The following is a 21,213-nucleotide window of genomic DNA, read 5'->3' as shown; positions in this document are numbered from 1 at the left end:
GCTACTCCAAAGCAGGCACCGGTGAAGGTCATAACCTCAACGTACAGGTGCGTTTTTAGTGCTGTGTATGTGCTGTAAATTGACTGTTTTCGAGCCATACAGACGCCAGAACCATTGGAAATAGTGCCCAACTGGCAGAGGAGAGTTAGGGGACTGTTTGGGGCTGAAAACATGGCAAAAACCAGTAAATACAGCGTGCTGAATTTGGGCAGGAATCAGGGGTTTATGCCAGTGGAAAAGATTTCCAGCAGGGGAATTGGTTTCTTGCAAGTTTTGGGGCTGTAATGTTGTCGAAATTTGGCGAAAACAGGTGGTATCTAGCTCGATACAGATAAAGGATTCCTAGGACTCTTCTTAGTAACTTACCCTGCTAAAAAATAAAGAAATACCGAAAGGGGCGCCAATTTTGGGGCCTACAGGTTGTCGGCGTCTGCTCGGAGCGTTCTAGCTTCCGAGCCGTGTGTGTGCTTAAGTGTTAATTCCCGTTTTGCAGGTTTCCTTTGCACGTTCTCTTTGTGTGTGTCTAAAGTAAAGAATGTCGGGTGAAAGCCAACGCCTACCGTCCTAAGGGCCGGTTACATGGATTCTTTTGGTTCTTGAGTTCTTGGATTCTTGAGTTCTTGAGGTTCTTTCTTTAGCTTGCTTGCTAAATCTGTCCGCAATGATCCATATCGCATCATTTCTGGTCGGAGTCTTTGGGAGATCCATAATAAAATCCATGGCAATACTCTCCCAGGGTTGATCAAACACAGGCAAAGGTTGGAGTATCGTTCGACCAACGGGTGCTATGCTCCCTTGCTTAGTGCCTATATACATGCATATACACATAGTACATACATATACACATGTATACATAACTACATATATATGCATGTATATACACACACATATACACATATATACATGCATACATGCATACATATCTCCTCTCTCCCTCTTTCTCTCTCTCTCTCTCTCTCTCTCTCTCTCTCTTTTCATCACTCTAGTTTTCTCCCCCCCCCCCTCTCTCTCTCTCTCTATATATATATATATATATATATATCATTCTTGTCCTCATGCTCAAAGGCAAGGGTCTTTTCTACATAATCTGGGACTTGTTGTATATGATAGTGCCATGGCATACCCAAGATGATATCACATCCCTCGATGGGTGTCATCAAAAATGATTCGCGGTCCTTGTACTCGTCAATCCGAAGATTAAGCTGTCCTTGCACGGGAGTTCCATTGGTGGTGAACTCCTCGAATGCTGATTCGGAAGTGATCAGAGTTCCAAAATGAGCCAGTGTGAGGCCCAAGCATTCTGCAGTTTCCAATGAGATAAAGTTGTCCGTTGATCCAGGGTCGTAGAGGTTTAACACTCGCAGGTTATTCACGGATCCCCAGCCTTTAAGGAGCTGAAACTTCTCTTTTTCTGTTGCGTATTCCCTTGCACATCAGGAATAGAATTTGAGCTCGATGGACCGAGTTCCTTCTTCAAAGATGCTCGTTCTTGCCGTTGCTATCGAATAGGGCAGTCGGTCTTCATGTGTCCTTTCTCACCACAGTAGAAACATCTTCCTTGCTCTTTGAAGGTTTGTACTTGATTTGGCGCGAGATACTTGAGCCGTTTGCCGGTACTCTCTGGCTTCTTAGGTTGATCCGTGTCCTCAGGGGAACGCTTTTTGCCTTGGTCGCCATGGTCATTATAATCCGCTCGTTGCCTTGAATGGTACGTGCTATGTTCTATCCGTTTGGGGTTACGAGTGGAATGTAGATCCTCAGCAATGATTACCGACTCCATCATCCGTTGAAGGGTGTCGTGGGGGTACACCTTCATGCTCTTCCAAAGTGGAGGTTGAATGCCTACTTCGAATTTTTTGCATCTTTTCCTCGTCGTAAATCTTCATGAAAGGGGAAAATTTGAGAAGAACCGACCAATACTTGTCAACATAGGCTGTGACTTTTTCATGTTCTTTCTGGGTGAGCCAGTTCCATTCCTTCCGAATGTCCTTCTTGAAGTGAGGCGGAAGAAATTGTTCATAAAATCTAGTTCGAATTGAGTCCATGTTCTCGCATGTGTACCTTCCAGAATCTTGGCTAACCACTAGTTGCTTGCCGTCTCTTTGAGATGCATCCCCACATGACGCAACTTTGATTTTTCGGTGAAGTTTCCGTTGGCAAAATCAACTTCAAACTACCTGATGAAAGACAGTGCCTTGGAGATGTCTCTCTCTCGTGCGTAGTTGTCAAACTTGACATCCTTGTGACCAAATTTGAAAACCCGCATCTTGCGGTGACGCTTGCGGTTATCCTTCTCGAACTTGGGCTTCTCTTTAGTATTACGTAATGAAGTAGTAGGAGTTTTCGAAGACTTAGATACTGTATGAGAAGTAGTAGTAGTATAATATGGAGAGTATGATGGAGAAGAGAGAGACATCCTTGCTTTCGTTAAGCAGAAAAAGTTCTTTTTCCTGGTCCTTGCTCTTGCCCTTGGAAGGCCGTTTATCTTGATCCGGAGATCCCTTGTGCGCTTCGGTACCTCTTTCCCCATCCTCCTCTTGCGGGTTGCTACACTGGCGAGATTTTCTTGACGCCCATCGACATCTGTTCCTTGCGGCTTCTTGATTCCGTCCAAAACCTTTTGGACAGCCGGCAGCGAGATAAGCTGTTGCAATTCCGCGAGTTGAACTCATACTTGCTGAAGTTCCATCTTCAACGGTTCTTCCGTGACTCGTCACCGTTCCTTCCTTGAATCGTCCTCCTTTGCAGAGAAAAAGGAATCTGAGCTCTGATACCATTGTCACAAATGGGAGGGCACACAAATAATCAACAAGCTGAAAATAAATGAACTTTCAACCAAAAGAGACGAGGGAGAAGATCGACACAGTATTTGGGACCAGAAGATGGGTTCCCCCATAAAGAAAATCTTTTTTAGGGAGAATCTTATTTACAAGCACAAGAACCGGAGTAACCCCTCTGTTCTAAATTCTTTGACTCTATGGTTGACTCATTCCCGTGCGGGAAGATTCTCGAGAGACGAGCTCTCAATACTGTTTCCGTCTGGACCTAGGGCGTGAGGACCTACAAACCATTCTTGATTCCGTTTCCGGAATCTCTGAGCATAGGCCGAGGCCTTCTTGCTCCTGCTCCGTGATGGAATACCTGCAAAAAGAAAACACACAAAGCAACAACTTGTAGAGCGTATTCATAATCGGTACCTGTCGCTCCTTGCATGAAAAACGACCTCCGCACGCTCGCATCACACACTCCCTTGCACATTCCCGCCGGCAACTTCTCTAGAAGCTAGCGCTGGCAATTGTGTGTCTGAGAGAGATCGCGGGCTGCTTTAATAGGCACCCGCACTTGATAGGAATAGCTGGTGCGGTGTTGGCCATAATAGTGGCAGAAGGTTGCGCTAGAGATAGAGGAAGGGTGCCGGTTGTTTTTGGCGAGAGGAGAGAGAGGGAGAGATCGCACGCTGAATCAGCCCAGTATTTAGGGCTAGTGTTTTATTTTAGAGGCCTTGCATTATTTTTATAATTGGCTGCCCACTTATTAAGTGGATGGCCCGTCGTCTTCTAAAATAATGTGTGAACCTGTTTAAAAACTCCATAAAACTTAGTGAGCTGAAAACTGATGCTACACAATAGTTCCGGGGCATTTGTGGATGTAATTTTCAGGCACAGATGCAATACAAACACAGATTCCTCGCAGTACAGCATGTGCTTTTCTCGGAAAACACTTAAAAATATTCCGCTTTTTAGAAAAAGCTTCTTAGAACTCCTCTTTATTCTTGCGCTTGCATCTTTACGTGTATTTCTTTTTCCAGTTCGGATTTCCTGCCAGACCAATGGAATATTCCCTTTCCTATACTCCCGTCACCCATCACGTGACACATCAGGAATATGCGTTTCTCGGTTTCTCCTACCGAACTAACGGTACAACCTCTTCGCGATGCTTAAATGTCACCCATCATACGATAAATCAGAGTTGTCCGTTCCTGATGGCCTTTAAGAATTCTAGTAGATCTACAGTTCCTAACCTTACGGTTCAAGTGCACACAATTAAATATCCTAATTTCAATAAGTAGATGTTACCAATGTTTAAAAAAGAAATAGGAGACGAATCATGGCAAGATTCCATGCATGCATTAGATTCGAAAGGAAAGGGAAGGGTAATATCCAAGGATGGGGAAGCTAAGGATGGTGGGCAAAGGCCTCCACCTACGATGACGCACCCGGCAAGACAATGCAGAAGTGATGGGGGCGCACACAGCAACAGGGACGGGCTGTCTGGTAGGACGAGGGGTACACGGACCACGGTGGAGAAGTTGGATGTTGCACTACTTTTTATTTTACAGCAGAGACGTCAAGGGGCGATCAACGAAGCCGCACGGATGGACTGGCTAGCGAAGTGAGTCTCATTGTGAAGCAGCTCACGCGAGTTCGATCGCAAGAAATGTAACCAGAATTTTACTCTAGATCTCAAAGCGATGAAGCAACCGGAGGCATCTGCAGAGATTCTAGCTAATAAAATTGAAGGAGAGCAAGTAGGGAAGATGTATTACTCAGAAAATTAAAAAGTAGTCTATTTAGCAACAGTTTCCTCCTCCCATCTCCTAATTCAGCCATTGTTGTACATATCTTTTTTTTTTTTCATTGGGAGAGTTTCTCCACGTTGATGTAGCTCTCTCTAGCAAAGGCTGTTTGTAGCCGTTAGGGCAGTTTTCTTAACTAATGGAAGGATCTTTTTCTTGGGAAAAAAAAGTCAAAATGTGTTAGTTGTCTCTTATCTCCATCAAATAAGAGACAGAAAAGCAAACAAGGTTAGTCTTGATTTACACAAAGTAACTTTGACATTTTATAGTTTTCTAGATTTCTTTGTACTAGCATACAAAACATAGTTACATTGCCCCTGCTTTCTCTTGATTTGTACATGCTTGATTGCTTCAATATTTATGCAATTGCATCCCTCGTTCATGATCTATTCTCTTTTCTTTCTTGATGTTGCTAAGCACTTTGTGCGAGCAGCTGATACAACTTGATATGGACACTTGAGCAACTTATAAACGCTTATGGCAGGCGATTTGATTTGCAAAGGCGAAGCTTAGAGGACGCTCTTGGACGTGTCAATATCTTGCAAAGGTAAGGGGTTATGAAGCCAATTTTAGTGCACCCCTCCCCCCCCCCCCCCCCCCCCCCCCCCCCCTCTCTCTTCATAGCTTAAGAAAATATTTAATTTCCAATTCAATGGAAGCTTCCACATGATCTTCCCAATTTCAGTTGAATAGTATACACGCTATCTCTTTACTTAGATTAAAAATAAAAAAGCTAAATACCACTCCCTCTTTCCTTAAAGGATACACAAAAAAGCTTCTTTTTTGAAGTTTATTGATTTTTATTACCAAGGCTAGAGGCAGATTGGTGGCCTTCTGCCACATATCACAGAATTCTGAGATGGGTTGGTTCTTCAAATACTCTGCATGATTTGGGTCCCTTGGAAACTTCATCAACTACTTCACACAAAGTGCCAATCAAGATTTGTAGATTTTTGATGGTCTGTGAGGTATTGGTGAGAGAGTCATCAAGTAAGTCATTAAACTCCTCATCAGTTGATTTGTTTTTGTTGGAATCGCGATTATCATTGGAGTCATCTTCCCGCGGAACTATGAGTGGGACATCATCTTCCCGCAGAACTGTAAAGTGGGACTTGCTCACGTTCTTGATTTGAGTCTTTGTCAGAATCCATAGCATGTGCTTTAAAAAATTTGACCAGATCCTCCGTAGAAGAAGAATCATTTGAAGATCTGATAACACTGCAACCGGCTTAGCAGTGCAGGTAATGGTCAGTTCAGCTGGATAATCGGTCACCAAAACAGCCAACACCAAACAAATTTGATTTCAAACCGATAGGGGATAACAATCAAGCGAATTCTGATGAAAGGAACCCAGCAATTAAAGTAGCAGAGATTCAGAATGAGTCACTCGAATTAGGTAATCCCTTCAATGATTATGCGGTTGGTATTCAAACTGAGAAGGGAGCTGAATTAATGGTAAACAAAAGGGAGGAGGCCCGAATGTTGCTCACAGATGATCAGGAAGTTGAAGAGTTTAATATCTGCTCAGAAGAAAATCCTCGGATGATTGAAATCAATAAGCGTGTGAAGCCAGAGATCAAGAGAAAGCGAAGGCATTGTTTGAGAAATACAAAGATGTATTTGCTTGGGAACATACTGACCTGAAAGGAGTGGAGAAGTATGCCAACATAGGATACCACTGAAGCCAGATGCCAGACCAGTCAGATTACAGAGGTACAGGATGAACCCCAATTATGCCAAGAAAGTCAAGGAGGAGATAAACAATCTTCTCAAAAAGGCAAGGTTCATTACAGAAGTAGCAAGCAATGACTTGCTCTTTCCGATCGTGGTAGTTCCATAAAAAGATTGGAAAAATGAGGGTATGTGTGGACTACAGGAAGTTGAATGCTCAAACAATTAAGAATCGTTTTCCACTACCCTTTATAAATATGATGTTAGATGAGATTGCAGGCTACGAAATGTATAGTTTTATGGATGGATACAGTGGCTACAATCAACTCAAGATAGCACTTGAAGATCGGGCCAAAGCTACATTCATCACTGAATGGGGAGCATTTATGTATCCGGTTATGCCATTTGGATCGTGTAATGATCCAGCGATCTTTCAAAGATGCATGATGGAAATTTTCAGTGAGTTTCTTCATAAGTTTTTGGCCATATTTGTGGACGACTTTAGTATCTTCTCCACGGAAGGAATGCATTTATTATTTCTATAGATGGTCTTCGAGAGGTGCAGAGAAAAGAGGATCTTTCTGAATCCCTTCAAATCAGTGAATATGGTCTAGAAGGGATAGCTTCTGGGACATTGTTTCTAGAAACGGGATTGAAATGGCTGACAAAGTCAAGTGTGTTCAACAGGCCAAAGCACCAACGAAAGTATCTAAGCTAAGCTCTTTTTGGGATATATCAATTTTAATAGACGATTCATTTATATGTTTGCAGCGAAAGCCCTACCCTTGTATGGAACTGACTCAAAAAGGAAAGAAATTCATCTCGGCCCCAGAATGTGAGCAAAGCTTTCAGTGCTTAAACGATGCAATCAATAGGAAGCTAGTCCTTCACTGGGGTTGAATCAGCCCCTTCTCTAAAAGCTCGTTGACCTGACTCATAATCTCTTTCTATTGGGCTGCACTAACCTTGTATGGTGGTCTATTCGGTGGACTAGCACCTGGCACAAGATCTATGGTATGATCCTCAGGTCTCTTAGGAGGTAACTCCCCTGGCAAAGAGTGCGAAAAACAATCACTGAAACCACTCAAAAAAGTTGACGGTCTTTATCTAAGGTAGGCAAATTAGATACAACTTCAGGTACCTCTTTTGCAAAGGTCAAGAACGCAGAAAGATGATTCTTTATTACAGATGAAATAGCAGAAGCAGAAACAACTGGAACAGACTCGGCTTTAAGCTTTACATCAAGGACATGAGTCTTTCCTCTATGTACAAGGGTAATCTTTTTGTTCTAAGTATCCACCATAGCATGCAACCTATAACACCATGGGATACCCAATAACACATCACAATCCTCAAGTGGCATAATATGAAATTCTTCTGCATCCACATAGCTCTGAATGTGCAGACGAAGCTTCCCCAAAATGGGAGTAACAGGCTCTGAATGACCTGGGCATGCCAAACCTGCTTCCCCTGTCATACCCATCTCCTCTGCACGAATGCCCAACTTTGATGTCAATTATGGTGATATGAAATTTGCAGGGGCTCCTGGATCAAAGAAAACAAGCACTGTCTGGTCTCTAACTTTGCCCCAAGCTCTGCACAGTTCCGTGGAATCTATGTTTGGCTGGTTGCCAAGCAGACTTGGGAGAAGTCCTGCACTCGGCTTCGGCTTCTTCCCTTTATGGCTTGACTTGTCATCCTTATCTTGTGACTTCTTTTATGGGCATTCATTTGCAAAATGTCCTTCCTGTTCACAAATGTAGCATTTCTTGGCCTCTCGAAGAGCTTTCCTTTTTTCAAAAGTTTACCAGAAAAATGCCTTTTTTGTCCATTTCCTCATCCCGAAGAAGATTTAGACTACTTCTTGGACATATCAGCTTCTTCAGTGGGAGACACAGAAGTCTTTGCTGCAACATTGCCCTTGGCTGAAAACTGTTTGCCCTGGGACCCTTTCTTGTGGCTATTAAATCCATCGGAATCTCCCTTCGATAGATTTTTGGGCACTCTTGCATTCTCAATCAATTGAAACATATTCATGACAGTAGTCTTTGTGCATCACCTATTTTACCTGTCTTTTCTGCATTTTGGGCGTATGGCTGCGAAAACCAGCCATACCAAATTGTGTTCCAAGCATTTGAAACTAGCCATAGGCGCCCTGAAACCCTGGTTGGACTCCCATGTTCGCGTGCATAGGGTTACCCATTCTTGTTTGCATTGTCCCAAACACATTCCTTGGTATATAACCTGTGGAAGGTCCAGCCATAGCTTGAAACATTGCATCACCTCCAAAATAACCAGGATAAGTAATAGATAATGGAAGGGTTTGACAGATAGCCCGTTCATTACTCCCTTGACCATTCACAAAGGGTTCCTGTCCAGCTAAAGCAAGTTGCTTTGGATCATTGGACACCGCTAGTTGCTCAACCACATGGGCTTTCCCTCGAGCATCATGAGTCCTCTGCGCATTGGAAATCTCCTTTTCTTGCAACGGCTTAGTCATGCCCTGTGTAGGAGGCTGACAACCCTGTGTCGGAGCCAGTAAGAACTCTTGCATCCTTGGGTTGCTAGCCAATTGCTGAAACATGTCCATGCAGCAACGCAGTTGAGCTCTAAGCAACCCGTCCTCTTCTCGAAGTGTTGAAGGAACTTTCTCTGTGCCATGTGAGGAAGATCCCTCTTCAGGTACTTGGTCTCTCTTCTTTGCCATAACGACAAGCTCTGTGTTGCTTTCACCCACAACAATCCACGTTGCACTTTTTGAAGAAAAAGTGACTATCCCTTCGACGGAACCATATAACCGGCCTGTACAACATAGAGGGTGGTACTATTTCATTTACGTGTTAACTTTACACAGAGCACGGAGAAGGAAAGAGAACACAGATGCGTCCAGCGACTGGAATGTCACTGCTTACACGAGACCGACACCCCGAAGGCCCCAAAGACTGGCGCCCCTTTCAGTATTTCTTTATTCAATTTAAGATAGACGATCCGACCACTTAGTACAAGCTTTCACAAAGTTGTCCAAACCTAGGGAGGGCTGAAAACGCAGGTTTCCGACCTGATTTCTGCAGCATAACGGCGCAAAAACCCCTGTAGGTCAAAAGTACTTGTCTAGGGCAGATTCCCTCGCTATCCAGAAGCTTTTTGGTGAGCTGTCACAGAAATTCAGCGGGCTGTAATTCTCTGTTTTTCACTGCCGGTGCCCAAAAGCCTGTACATGCATCCCAAGGCTCTCACGAGGCTCCCCTGGTGCTCCGTTGCAGTTTAGGTGTGAAACCCTGAACATGCAGAAAAACACAGCAGACTGTAATTCCTTGTTTCGGATCGTTTTTAGCGGAGCGAACACGGACACGTGGCCCCAAGGGCTCCTGCACGCAATGGGACAGTTCCCATGTGAATTGGACGATTTTTCACGCGAGAAAACTATCCAAACTCGCAATCTTTCGCGATGGAACTGTGCGTACCTGTGGGGGATTAGCAATTAGCTAATCCGGTTCCTGTTCAGAAGGCTCTTGCCTTGGCAAATGCGCATAAACCCCCAGAACTGTACAACTGTACATATTCATCTGAATAGCCCAACTAGTGGTGCATTACCATATGTGCCAAAGGGGAGAAAGAGATGCACCATAGCAAGTCATCGCGCTACATGAGATAGAGGAGAAGGCAAGCTTTCCATTAAAGCTGTAGACCTGCACCCACTACTCACACACACTGTAGGTCACTTAATGAACCAAAAACCAGCCCCAGCCTCAAAATGGGCGCCCCCTCTTCCTGAGGTGTCCTCGAGGCTGCTCTCCTTCAGCCAAGTGTCCAGTTTGCCCCTTAGAGTTAATTCCCTAGTTCCCACTGACTTATAAAGTTATGACTTTCCGAGTGGCCCAAACTTCATTTGGCGCACACAGGCTGTCACAACGCTATAACGTGGCTTCCCGGTACTCACACACACCCTCTAGCACAGGACTTTCCCCCTCGGCTGGCCTGCTGACCTGACTGCCCATGGTACACACACTCTGGCTAGGGTTGCTGGTTGAAATGTCGACCTCAACAGTGACACGTGGCAGCGCACCGTACGGACAGGCCGCAGAATGCGGAAGGCAGCGTACAGACAGGCCGTACCTTGCAGAGTTGTATGGCAGATTCTCTTTACGCAAGTGCTGGTTGCTTTTTGGCTACGCTGATTCCAACCTTTGACTTGCTTTATTCTACGTAAATGAAGCAAGAGAGAGAAGGCTTTTGTGTGAATTGCTTTATTGTGCCAATGTTGAGAGAGAAAAGATGGAATTGCTTTATTTTTACAAGCTTTTGATTTTCAGCTTTTGGTGCTCTGCTTTTATCATCCCTTGTAATCTCTTTAAATATGTGGGTAGGCCACTCACAACTCAGAGCATCTGGACGCAGAGTCTGAGTGTGAGCGCTTGCCCGCACTCTTGTACTTTGAACACAGATTAATACAAAAAGAAATACCGAAAGGGGCGCCAGTCCTTGGGGCCAATATCTCTAGGCACGGAACTCCGCCGGGCCAGTGTCGAATCAAGTGTGAACTGTGAACTGTTTTGAAGTGGTTATTTATGTTGTTGTGGTAGATTCTCGACTTGGAGTGGCCAAGTCTGTTATAGTGGTATCAGAGCACGGCCAATTTCTGTTCTACGGGAAATCCGATCCCTATTTTTCTTTCCGCAGCATCTAAGCACTCTAAGATTCAGAAAGCTGCCTCTTACTTTAAGGGGAATGCTCGAACTTGGTGGTCCACGCTTCTATTAAACAAGACTGCGCGAGTTAAATGGCTGAAATTCAAGAGGCTTTTTATTTCTTCATGGTTGACTTGAGAGTATGAACGCGATATACGAACTGCTTGGAATCATCTTCGGATGACCAAGAAGGATACAATGGACGCTTATTGCGAGAGATTCTAGAGCTCTTTTCTACCCGCCTCTTCATTGAAGAAGATCTCGTTCAAGGAACAGATTGAGCGGTTTACCTTGTGTCTTCCTACAGAGATCCGAGATCACTGCGCGAATCAAAAGTCAGCTTCCATTCAGGAGTTGATGAGTGATGCAAAATGGGGTTTTGCCATTCACTCAGGCACTTTGACCTACCCCACCGATGAGATCATGATACAAAGAGCCGAATAGACTTCGACAAATGAAAGTAGAAAGAGGAAGAGCAAACCAGAAAAAAAAGGACGCACGACCCAAGCTCACTCCTCAGGAGAGAGCTCGCTACATCAGGGAAGGGAAGTGCTTTGGATGCGGGGAAACTGGTCATATCTCCGCGAAGTGCCCTAAAAAGGTACAGAAAGAACAGAACGACAAGGACGACGAGAGGACTGAGAGTTCGAGAACAGCTGAGGAACGTGGAAGAAAAGGCAAGATGAAAACATGATTGGTTCTAGATTGCATGGGTACCGCTCCCAGCACGATAGACGAGAGTACAGAACTTTGCCGAGCTTGGGGCAAAGTGAAAGATCAAGAAGCCCTGATGTTCTTTGATGGAGGAGCCAAGGCCAACTTCATTTCACCGGAATTGGCGCCGCGGCTCGAGATCTCTCCCGATCGGATGGGACCACTTACGGAGGCTGTTCTAGCGGCACCCGGCAGGGACGTAGCCATTACACTTGTGATTTGCAAACTTCGGTTGCATTGTTAGGGGTATTTGGGGCATGAGGACTTTTACATAATACCTTGGAAGGTTGTGATGTCCTCTTGGGATTTCCCTGGTACCACAAACACAACGCTATGGTCGACTATCGAGCGAGGAAAGCGACATTGACCACAGAGAAGGGCAGAAACATTGTACTTGATATTAAACTTAAGGGCGAGTCTCTCCCTATTGTATCGGCTTCGGCCATTTCAAAGTTAATGAAATGCAGTCTGTTTGTTTACTCGATCTTTTTGAAAGAGTTGAGTGATGAGGACAGGACAAATATGTTTGAACTTGATAAAGAACGCCAATATATTCTCCACTCTCATGGCGATTGCTTGTCAGAGGGCCTACCAGGCGAGTTACCACCTGCTCGTCCCGAAGATCACACCATTGATTTGATACCTGGAAGCACACCACTGAACTGGCCACCTTGCTGTGTGAGCCGAGCCCAGCACGAAGAGATTATGAACCAAGTGAAAGACCTCTTGGAAAAGGGTCTTGTCCAGCCTAGTACTTCACCGTATTGCTCTCCAGTGTGGTTGGTTTTGAAGAAAGACGGATCTTGGAGAATGTGCATTGATTATAGAGCTCTCAACAAAATAACCATCAAAAACAGATTTCCGATTCCTAGGATTGATGATATACTCGACAAATTACAGGGATCCTCGTGTTTTAGTAGGATTGATTTGAAGAGTGGATATCATCAAATCCGAGTCGCGCCGGGAGACGTCTACAAGACAGCCTTTCGGACGATTTTTGGGTTATTTGAGTTTTTGGTGATGCCTTTTGGCCTAACCAATGCTCCTGCGACATTTAACCAGATGATGGACATGATTTTTCGAGAGTATAGGCTATTTGTTGGCACTTTCTTTGATGATATCATTGTTTTCTCCAAGAATGAGGCAAAACATAGAGATCATCTGCTTCAAGTCTTTCGGGTATTACGAGATCACAAGTTAGTGATTAATGCGAAGAAAAGTGAATTTTTCCTACCAGGGATACACTTTTTGGGACACATTCTGTCAGCAGCAGGATTGCAGATGGATCCGGCCAAGATAGAGACTATTCGTGATTGGCCCGATTTGAAGAATGTCCATGACCTTAGAAGCTTCTTGGGATTGTGTTCGTACTACAGTCGGTTCATTAGAAAGTTTGCGGAGGCTGCTTCCCCTTTGCATATCTTGACACAGAAAGGAGTCCCTTTCTCATGGGGACCCACAGAGGTGACTGCCTTTTAGACATTGAAAGAGAAATTGACTATGGGACCAGTTTTGACTTTGCCGGACTTGCAAAAGTCATTCGAAGTATATTGTGATGCTTGTAATTTGTAGTCTGTGTGCGGTTTTAATGCAAGAAGGCCATGTCATTACTTACGAGAGCCAATTGTTCTCAAGGCCGGAATTGACAGCACAGTTTTATGAGAAAGAGCTTGTGGCGGTTATCCATGCTCTTACTCAGGGGCGGCATTACCTACTCGGAGCGGATTTTACTGTCTTTACAGACCATCAGAGTTTACGCTATTTCTTGTCACAGAAGCAGCTATCGGAAAAGCAGATGCGGTGGATGAACATCTTGTCACAGTTTCACTTCCAGATTGTCCATGTGCAGAGACAAAAGAATTTGGTGGCAAATGCTTTGTCTCGGAAACTGTTGGTTCTGGCTATTTCCGCGATACATCATAGGAGCTTCGAGGATATGGTCGATCAGTATGCCACAGATACAGATTTTGCAGATATCTTTACACGAATACGGGATGGGGAGACAGTACCGAGATATTCCATTCGGGATGGCTACTTGATGAGAAAAACCATGTTGTGGGCGTTACAACGCCTTTTACGGGTCACCGCGGCATTGCTACCACCATGAAAGGGGTAGAGAGTCTCTTCCAAAAGAAGTATCTCTCTACCCCTTTCATGGTGGTAGCAATGCCGCGGTGACCCGTAAAGGCGGACGGTGGCACACATTCATAACCTTTTCCGTCAAACGGCTGTGTAACGCACAACATGGTTTTTCTCATCAAGTAGCCATCCCGAATGGAATATCTCGGTACTGTCTCCCCAATCCGTATTCGTGTAAAGATATCTGCAAATCTGTATCTGTGGCATTACTGATCGACCATATCTCGAAGCTCCTATGATGTATCGCGGAAATAGCCAGAACCAACAGTTTCCGAGACAAAGCATTTGCCACCAAATTCTTTTGTCTCTGCACATGGACAATCTGGAAGTGAAACTGTGACAAGATGTTCATCCACCGCATCTGCTTTTCCGATAGCTGCTTCTGTGACAAGAAATAGCGTAAACTCTGATGGTCTGTAAAGACAGTAAAATCCGCTCCGAGTAGGTAATGCCGCCCCTGAGTAAGAGCATGGATAACCCACAAGCTCTTTCTCTTAAAACTGTGCTGTCAATTCCGGCCTTGAGAACAATTGGCTCTCGTAAGTAATGACATGGCCTTCTTGCATTAAAACCGCACACAGACTACAAATTACAAGCATCACAATATACTTCGAATGACTTTTGCAAGTCCGGCAAAGTCAAAATGGTCCCATAGTCAATTTCTCTTTCAATGTCTAAAAGGCAGTCACCTCTGTGGGTCCCCTGAGAAAGGGACTCCTTTCTGTGTCAAGATATGCAAAGGGGAAGCAGCCTCCGCAAACTTTCTAATGAACGACTGTAGTACGAACACAATCCCAAGAAGCTTCTAAGGTCATGGACATTCTTCAAATCGGGCCAATCACGAATAGTCTCTATCTTGGCCGGATCCATCTGCAATCCTGCTGCTGACAGAATGTGTCCCAAAAAGTGTATCCCTGGTAGGAAAAATTCACTTTTCTTCGCATTAATCACTAACTTGTGATCTCGTAATACCGAAAGACTTGAAGCAGATGATCTCTATGTTTTGCCTCATTCTTGGAGAAAACAATGATATCATCAAAGAAAGTGCCAACAAATAGCCTATACTCTCGAAAAATCATGTCCATCATCTGGTTAAATGTCGCAGGAGCATTGGTTAGGCCAAAAGGCATCACCAAAAACTCAAATAACCCAAAAATCGTCCGAAAGGCTGTCTTGTGACGTCTCCCGGCGCGACTCGGATTTGATGATATCCACTCTTCAAATCAATCCTACTAAAACACGAGGATCCCTGTAATTTGTCGAGTATATCATCAATTAGGAATCGGAAATCTGTTTTTGATGGTTATTTTGTTGAGAGCTCTATAATCAATGCACATTCTCCAAGATCCGTCTTTCTTCAAAACCAACCACACTGGAGAGCAATACGGTGAAGTACTAGGCTGGACAAGACCCTTTTCAAGAGGTCTTTCACTTGGTTCATAATCTCTTCGTGCTGGGCTCGGCTCACACAGCAAGGTGGCCAGTTCAGTGGTGTGCTTCCAGGTATCAAATCAATGGTGTGATCTTCGGACGAGCAGGTGGTAACTCGCCTGGTAGGCCCTCTGACAAGCAATCGCCATGAGAGTGGAGAATATATTGGCGTTCTTTATCAAGTTCAAACATATTTGTCCTGTCCTCATCACTCAACTCTTTCAAAAAGATCGAGTAAACAAACAGACTGCATTTCATTAACTTTGAAATGGCCGAAGCCGATACAATAGGGAGAGACTCGCCCTTAAGTTTAATATCAAGTACAATGTTTCTGCCCTTCTTGTGGTCAATGTCGCTTTCCTCGCTCGATAGTCGACCATAGCGTTGTGTTTGTGGTACCAGGGAATCCCAAGAGGACATCACAACCTTCCAAGGTATTATGTAAAAGTCCTCATGCCCCAAATACCCTAACAATGCAACGAAGTTTGCAAATCACAAGTGTAATGGCTACGTCCCTGCCGGGTGCCGCTAGAACAGCCTCGTAAGTGGTCCCATCCGATCGGGAGAGATCTCGAGCCGCGGCGCCAATTCCGGTGAAATGAAGTTGGCCTTGGCTCCTCCATCAAAGAACATCAGGGCTTCTTGATCTTTCACTTTGCCCCAAGCTCGGCAAAGTTCTGTACTCTCGTCTATCGTGCTGGGAGCGGTACCCATGCAATCTAGAACCAATCATGTTTTCATCTTGCCTTTTCTTCCACGTTCCTCAGCTGTTCTCGAACTCTCAGTCCTCTCGTCGTCCTTGTCGTTCTGTTCTTTCTGTACCTTTTTAGGGCACTTCGCGGAGATATGACCAGTTTCCCCGCATCCAAAGCACTTCCTTCCCTGATGTAGCGAGCTCTCTCCTGAGGAGTGAGCTTGGGTCGTGCGTCCTTTTTTTTCTGGTTTGCTCTTCCTCTTTCTACTTTCATTTGTCGAAGTCTATTCGGCTCTTTGTATCATGATCTCATCGGTGGGGTAGGTCAAAGTGCCTGAGTGAATGGCAAAACCCCATTTTGCATCACTCATCAACTCCTGAATGGAAGCTGACTTTTGATTCGCGCAGTGATCTCGGATCTCTGTAGGAAGACACAAGGTAAACCGCTCAATCTGTTCCTTGAACGAGATCTTCTTCAATGAAGAGGCGGGTAGAAAAGAGCTCTAGAATCTCTCGCAATAAGCGTCCATTGTATCCTTCTTGGTCATCCGAAGATGATTCCAAGCAGTTCGTATATCGCGTTCATACTCTCAAGTCAACATGAAGAAATAAAAAGCCTCTTGAATTTCAGCCATTTAACTCGCGCAGTCTTGTTTAATAGAAGCGTGGACCACCAAGTTCGAGCATTCCCCTTAAAGTAAGAGGCAGCTTTCTGAATCTTAGAGTGCTTAGATGCTGCGGAAAGAAAAATAGGGATCGGATTTCCCGTAGAACAGAAATTGGCCGTGCTCTGATACCACTATAACAGACTTGGCCACTCCAAGTCGAGAATCTACCACAACAACATAAATAACCACTTCAAAACAGTTCACAGTTCACACTTGATTCGACACTGGCCCGGCGGAGTTCCGTGCCTAGAGATATTGGCCCCAAGGACTGGCGCCCCTTTCGGTATTTCTTTTTGTATTAATCTGTGTTCAAAGTACAAGAGTGCGGGCAAGCGCTCACACTCAGACTCTGCGTCCAGATGCTCTGAGTTGTGAGTGGCCTACCCACATATTTAAAGAGATTACAAGGGATGATAAAAGCAGAGCACCAAAAGCTGAAAATCAAAAGCTTGTAAAAATAAAGCAATTCCATCTTTTCTCTCTCAACATTGGCACAATAAAGCAATTCACACAAAAGCCTTCTCTCTCTTGCTTCATTTACGTAGAATAAAGCAAGTCAAAGGTTGGAATCAGCGTAGCCAAAAAGCAACCAGCACTTGCGTAAAGAGAATCTGCCATACAACTCTGCAAGGTACGGCCTGTCTGTACGCTGCCTTCCGCATTCTGCGGCCTGTCCGTACGGTGCGCTGCCACGTGTCACTGTTGAGGTCGACATTTCAACCAGCAACCCTAGCCAGAGTGTGTGTACCATGGGCAGTCAGGTCAGCAGGCCAGCCGAGGGGAAAGTCCTGTGCTAGAGGGTGTGTGTGAGTACCGGGAAGCCACGTTATAGCGTTGTGACAGCCTGTGTGCGCAAATGAAGTTTGGGCCACTCGGAAAGTCATAACTTTATAAGTCAGTGGGAACTAGGGAATTAACTCTAAGGGGCAAACTGGACACTTGGCTGAAGGAGAGCAGCCTCGAGGACACCTCAGGAAGAGGGGGCGCCCATTTTGAGGCTGGGGCTGGTTTTTGGTTCATTAAGTGACCTACAGTGTGTGTGAGTAGTGGGTGCAGGTCTACAGCTTTAATGGAAAGCTTGCCTTCTCCTCTATCTCATGTAGCGCGATGACTTGCTATGGTGCATCTCTTTCTCCCCTTTGGCACATATGGTAATGCACCACTAGTTGGGCTATTCAGATGAATATGTACAGTTGTACAGTTCTGGGGGTTTATGCGCATTTGCCAAGGCAAGAGCCTTCTGAACAGGAACCGGATTAGCTAATTGCTAATCCCCCACAGGTACGCACAGTTCCATCGCGAAGATTGCGATTGCGAGTTTGGATAGTTTTCTCGCGTGAAAAATCGTCCAATTCACATGGGAACTGTCCCATTGCGTGCAGGAGCCCTTGGGGCCACGTGTCCGTGTTCGCTCCGCTAAAAACGATCCGAAACAAGGAATTACAGTCTGCTGTGTTTTTCTGCATGTTCAGGGTTTCACACCTAAACTGCAACGGAGCACCAGGGGAGCCTCGTGAGAGCCTTGGGATGCATGTACAGGCTTTTGGGCACCGGCAGTGAAAAAACAGAGAATTACAGCCCGCTGAATTTCTGTGACAGCTCACCAAAAAGCTTCTGGATAGCGAGGGAATCTGCCCTAGACAAGTACTTTTGACCTACAGGGGTTTTTGCGCCGTTATGCTGCAGAAATCAGGTCGGAAACCTGCGTTTTCAGCCCTCCCTAGGTTTGGACAACTTTGTGAAAGCTTGTACTAAGTGGTCGGATCGTCTATCTTAAATTGAATAAAGAAATACTGAAAGGGGCGCCAGTCTTTGGGGCCTTCGGGGTGTCGGTCTCGTGTAAGCAGTGACATTCCAGTCGCTGGACGCATCTGTGTTCTCTTTCCTTCTCCGTGCTCTGTGTAAAGTTAACACGTAAATGAAATAGTACCACCCTCTATGTTGTACAGGCCGGTTATATGGTTCCGTCGAAGGGATAGTCACTTTTTCTTCAAAAAGTGCAACGTGGATTGTTGTGGGTGAAAGCAACACAGAGCTTGTCGTTATGGCAAAGAAGAGAGACCAAGTACCTGAAGAGGGATCTTCCTCACATGGCACAGAGAAAGTTCCTTCAACACTTCGAGAAGAGGACGGGTTGCTTAGAGCTCAACTGCGTTGCTGCATGGACATGTTTCAGCAATTGGCTAGCAACCAAGGATGCAAGAGTTCTTACTGGCTCCGACACAGGGTTGTCAGCCTCCTACACAGGGCATGACTAAGCCGTTGCAAGAAAAGGAGATTTCCAATGCGCAGAGGACTCATGATGCTCGAGGGAAAGCCCATGTGGTTGAGCAACTAGCGGTGTCCAATGATCCAAAGCAACTTGCTTTAGCTGGACAGGAACCCTTTGTGAATGGTCAAGGGAGTAATGAACGGGCTATCTGTCAAACCCTTCCATTATCTATTACTTATCCTGGTTATTTTGGAGGTGATGCAATGTTTCAAGCTATGGCTGGACCTTCCACAGGTTATATACCAAGGAATGTGTTTGGGACAATGCAAACAAGAATGGGTAACCCTATGCACGCGAACATGGGAGTCCAACCAGGGTTTCAGGGCGCCTATGGCTAGTTTCAAATGCTTGGAACACAATTTGGTATGGCTGGTTTTCGCAGCCATACGCCCAAAATGCAGAAAAGACAGGTAAAATAGGTGATGCACAAAGACTACTGTCATGAATATGTTTCAATTGATTGAGAATGCAAGAGTGCCAAAAATCTATCGAAGGGAGATTCCGATGGATTTAATAGCCACAAGAAAGGGTCCCAGGGCAAACAGTTTTCAGCCAAGGGCAATGTTGCAGCAAAGACTTCTGTGTCTCCCACTGAAGAAGCTGATATGTCCAAGAAGTAGTCTAAATCTTCTTCGGGATGAGGAAATGGACAAAAAAGGCATTTTTCTGGTAAACTTTTGAAAAAAGGAAAGCTCTTCGAGAGGCCAAGAAATGCTACATTTGTGAACAGGAAGGACATTTTGCAAATGAATGCCCATAAAAGAAGTCACAAGATAAGGATGACAAGTCAAGCCATAAAGGGAAGAAGCCGAAGCCGAGTGCAGGACTTCTCCCAAGTCTGCTTGGCAACCAGCCAAACATAGATTCCACGGAAACTGTGCAGAGCTTGGGGCAAAGTTAGAGACCAGACAGTGCTTGTTTTCTTTGATCCAGGAGCCCCTGCAAATTTCATATCACCATAATTGACATCAAAGTTGGGCATTCGTGCAGAGGAGATGGGTATGACAGGGGAAGCAGGTTTGGCATGCCCAGGTCATTCAGAGCCTGTTACTCCCATTTTGGGGAAGCTTCGTCTGCACATTCAGAGCTATGTGGATGATGCAGAAGAATTTCATATTATGCCACTTGAGGATTGTGATGTGTTATTGGGTATCCCATGGTGTTATAGGTTGCATGCTATGGTGGATACTTAGAACAAAAAGATTACCTTGTACATAGAGGAAAGACTCATGTCCTTGATGTAAAGCTTAAAGCCGAGTCTGTTCCAGTTGTTTCTGCTTCTGCTATTTCATCTGTAATAAAGAATCATCTTTCTGCGTTCTTGACCTTTGCAAAAGAGGTACCTGAAGTTGTATCTAATTTGCCTACCTTAGATAAAGACCGTCAACTTTTTTGAGTGGTTTCAGTGATTGTTTTTCGCACTCTTTGCCAGGGGAGTTACCTCCTAAGAGACCTGAGGATCATACCATAGATCTTGTGCCAGGTGCTAGTCCACCGAATAGACCACCATACAAGGTTAGTGCAGCCCAATAGAAAGAGATTATGAGTCAGGTCAACGAGCTTTTAGAGAAGGGGCTGATTCAACCCCAGTGAAGGACTAGCTTCCTATTGATTGCATCGTTTAAGCACTGAAAGCTTTGCTCACATTCTGGGGCCGAGATGAATTTCTTTCCTTTTTGAGTCAGTTCCATACAAGGGTAGGGCTTTCGCTGCAAACATATAAATGAATCGTCTATTAAAATTGATATATCCCAAAAAGAGCTTAGCTTAGATACTTTCGTTGGTGCTTTGGCCTGTTGAACACACTTGACTTTGTCAGCCATTCAATCCCGTTTCTAGAAACAATGTCCCAGAAGCTATCCCTTCTAGACCATATTCACTGATTTGAAGGGATTCAGAAAGATCCTCTTTTCTCTGCACCTCTCGAAGACCATCTATAGAAATAATAAATGCATTCCTTCCGTGGAGAAGATACTAAAGTCGTCCACAAATATGGCCAAAAACTTATGAAGAAACTCACTGAAAATTTCCATCATGCATCTTTGAAAGATCGCTGGATCATTACACGATCCAAATGGCATAACCGGATACATAAATGCTCCCCATTCAGTGATGAATGTAGCTTTGGCCCGATCTTCAAGTGCTATCTTGAGTTGATTGTAGCCACTGTATCCATCCATAAAACTATACATTTCGTAGCCTGCAATCTCATCTAACATCATATTTATAAAGGGTAGTGGAAAACGATTCTTAATTGTTTGAGCATTCAACTTCCTGTAGTCCACACATACCCTCATTTTTCCAATCTTTTTATGGAACTACCACGATCGGAAAGAGCAAGTCATTGCTTGCTACTTCTG

General features: G+C 44.7%; 1 protein-coding gene across 3 annotated transcripts in view; it reads left to right on the top strand.

Moving 5' to 3' along the window:
• Positions 1-21,213, top strand: part of LOC147449891 (uncharacterized) — a 118,330-nt gene that overhangs the window by 64,582 nt on the left and 32,535 nt on the right. For all 3 annotated transcript variants that reach the window (XM_086522724.1, XM_086522722.1, XM_086522723.1), the window contains exon 4: positions 5,061-5,123. In XM_086522724.1, the coding sequence (XP_086378850.1) occupies positions 5,061-5,123 (63 nt within the window). The remainder of the gene's footprint in view (positions 1-5,060; positions 5,124-21,213) is intronic.

Source organism: Adiantum capillus-veneris, chromosome 10, assembly GCF_014529385.1.
Source record: "Adiantum capillus-veneris isolate H3 chromosome 10, ASM1452938v2, whole genome shotgun sequence".
Classification (NCBI taxonomy): domain Eukaryota; kingdom Viridiplantae; phylum Streptophyta; class Polypodiopsida; order Polypodiales; family Pteridaceae; genus Adiantum; species Adiantum capillus-veneris.
The sequence above is the reverse complement of the archived record's forward strand: the minus strand, read 5'-3'. Positions and strand labels throughout refer to the sequence as shown.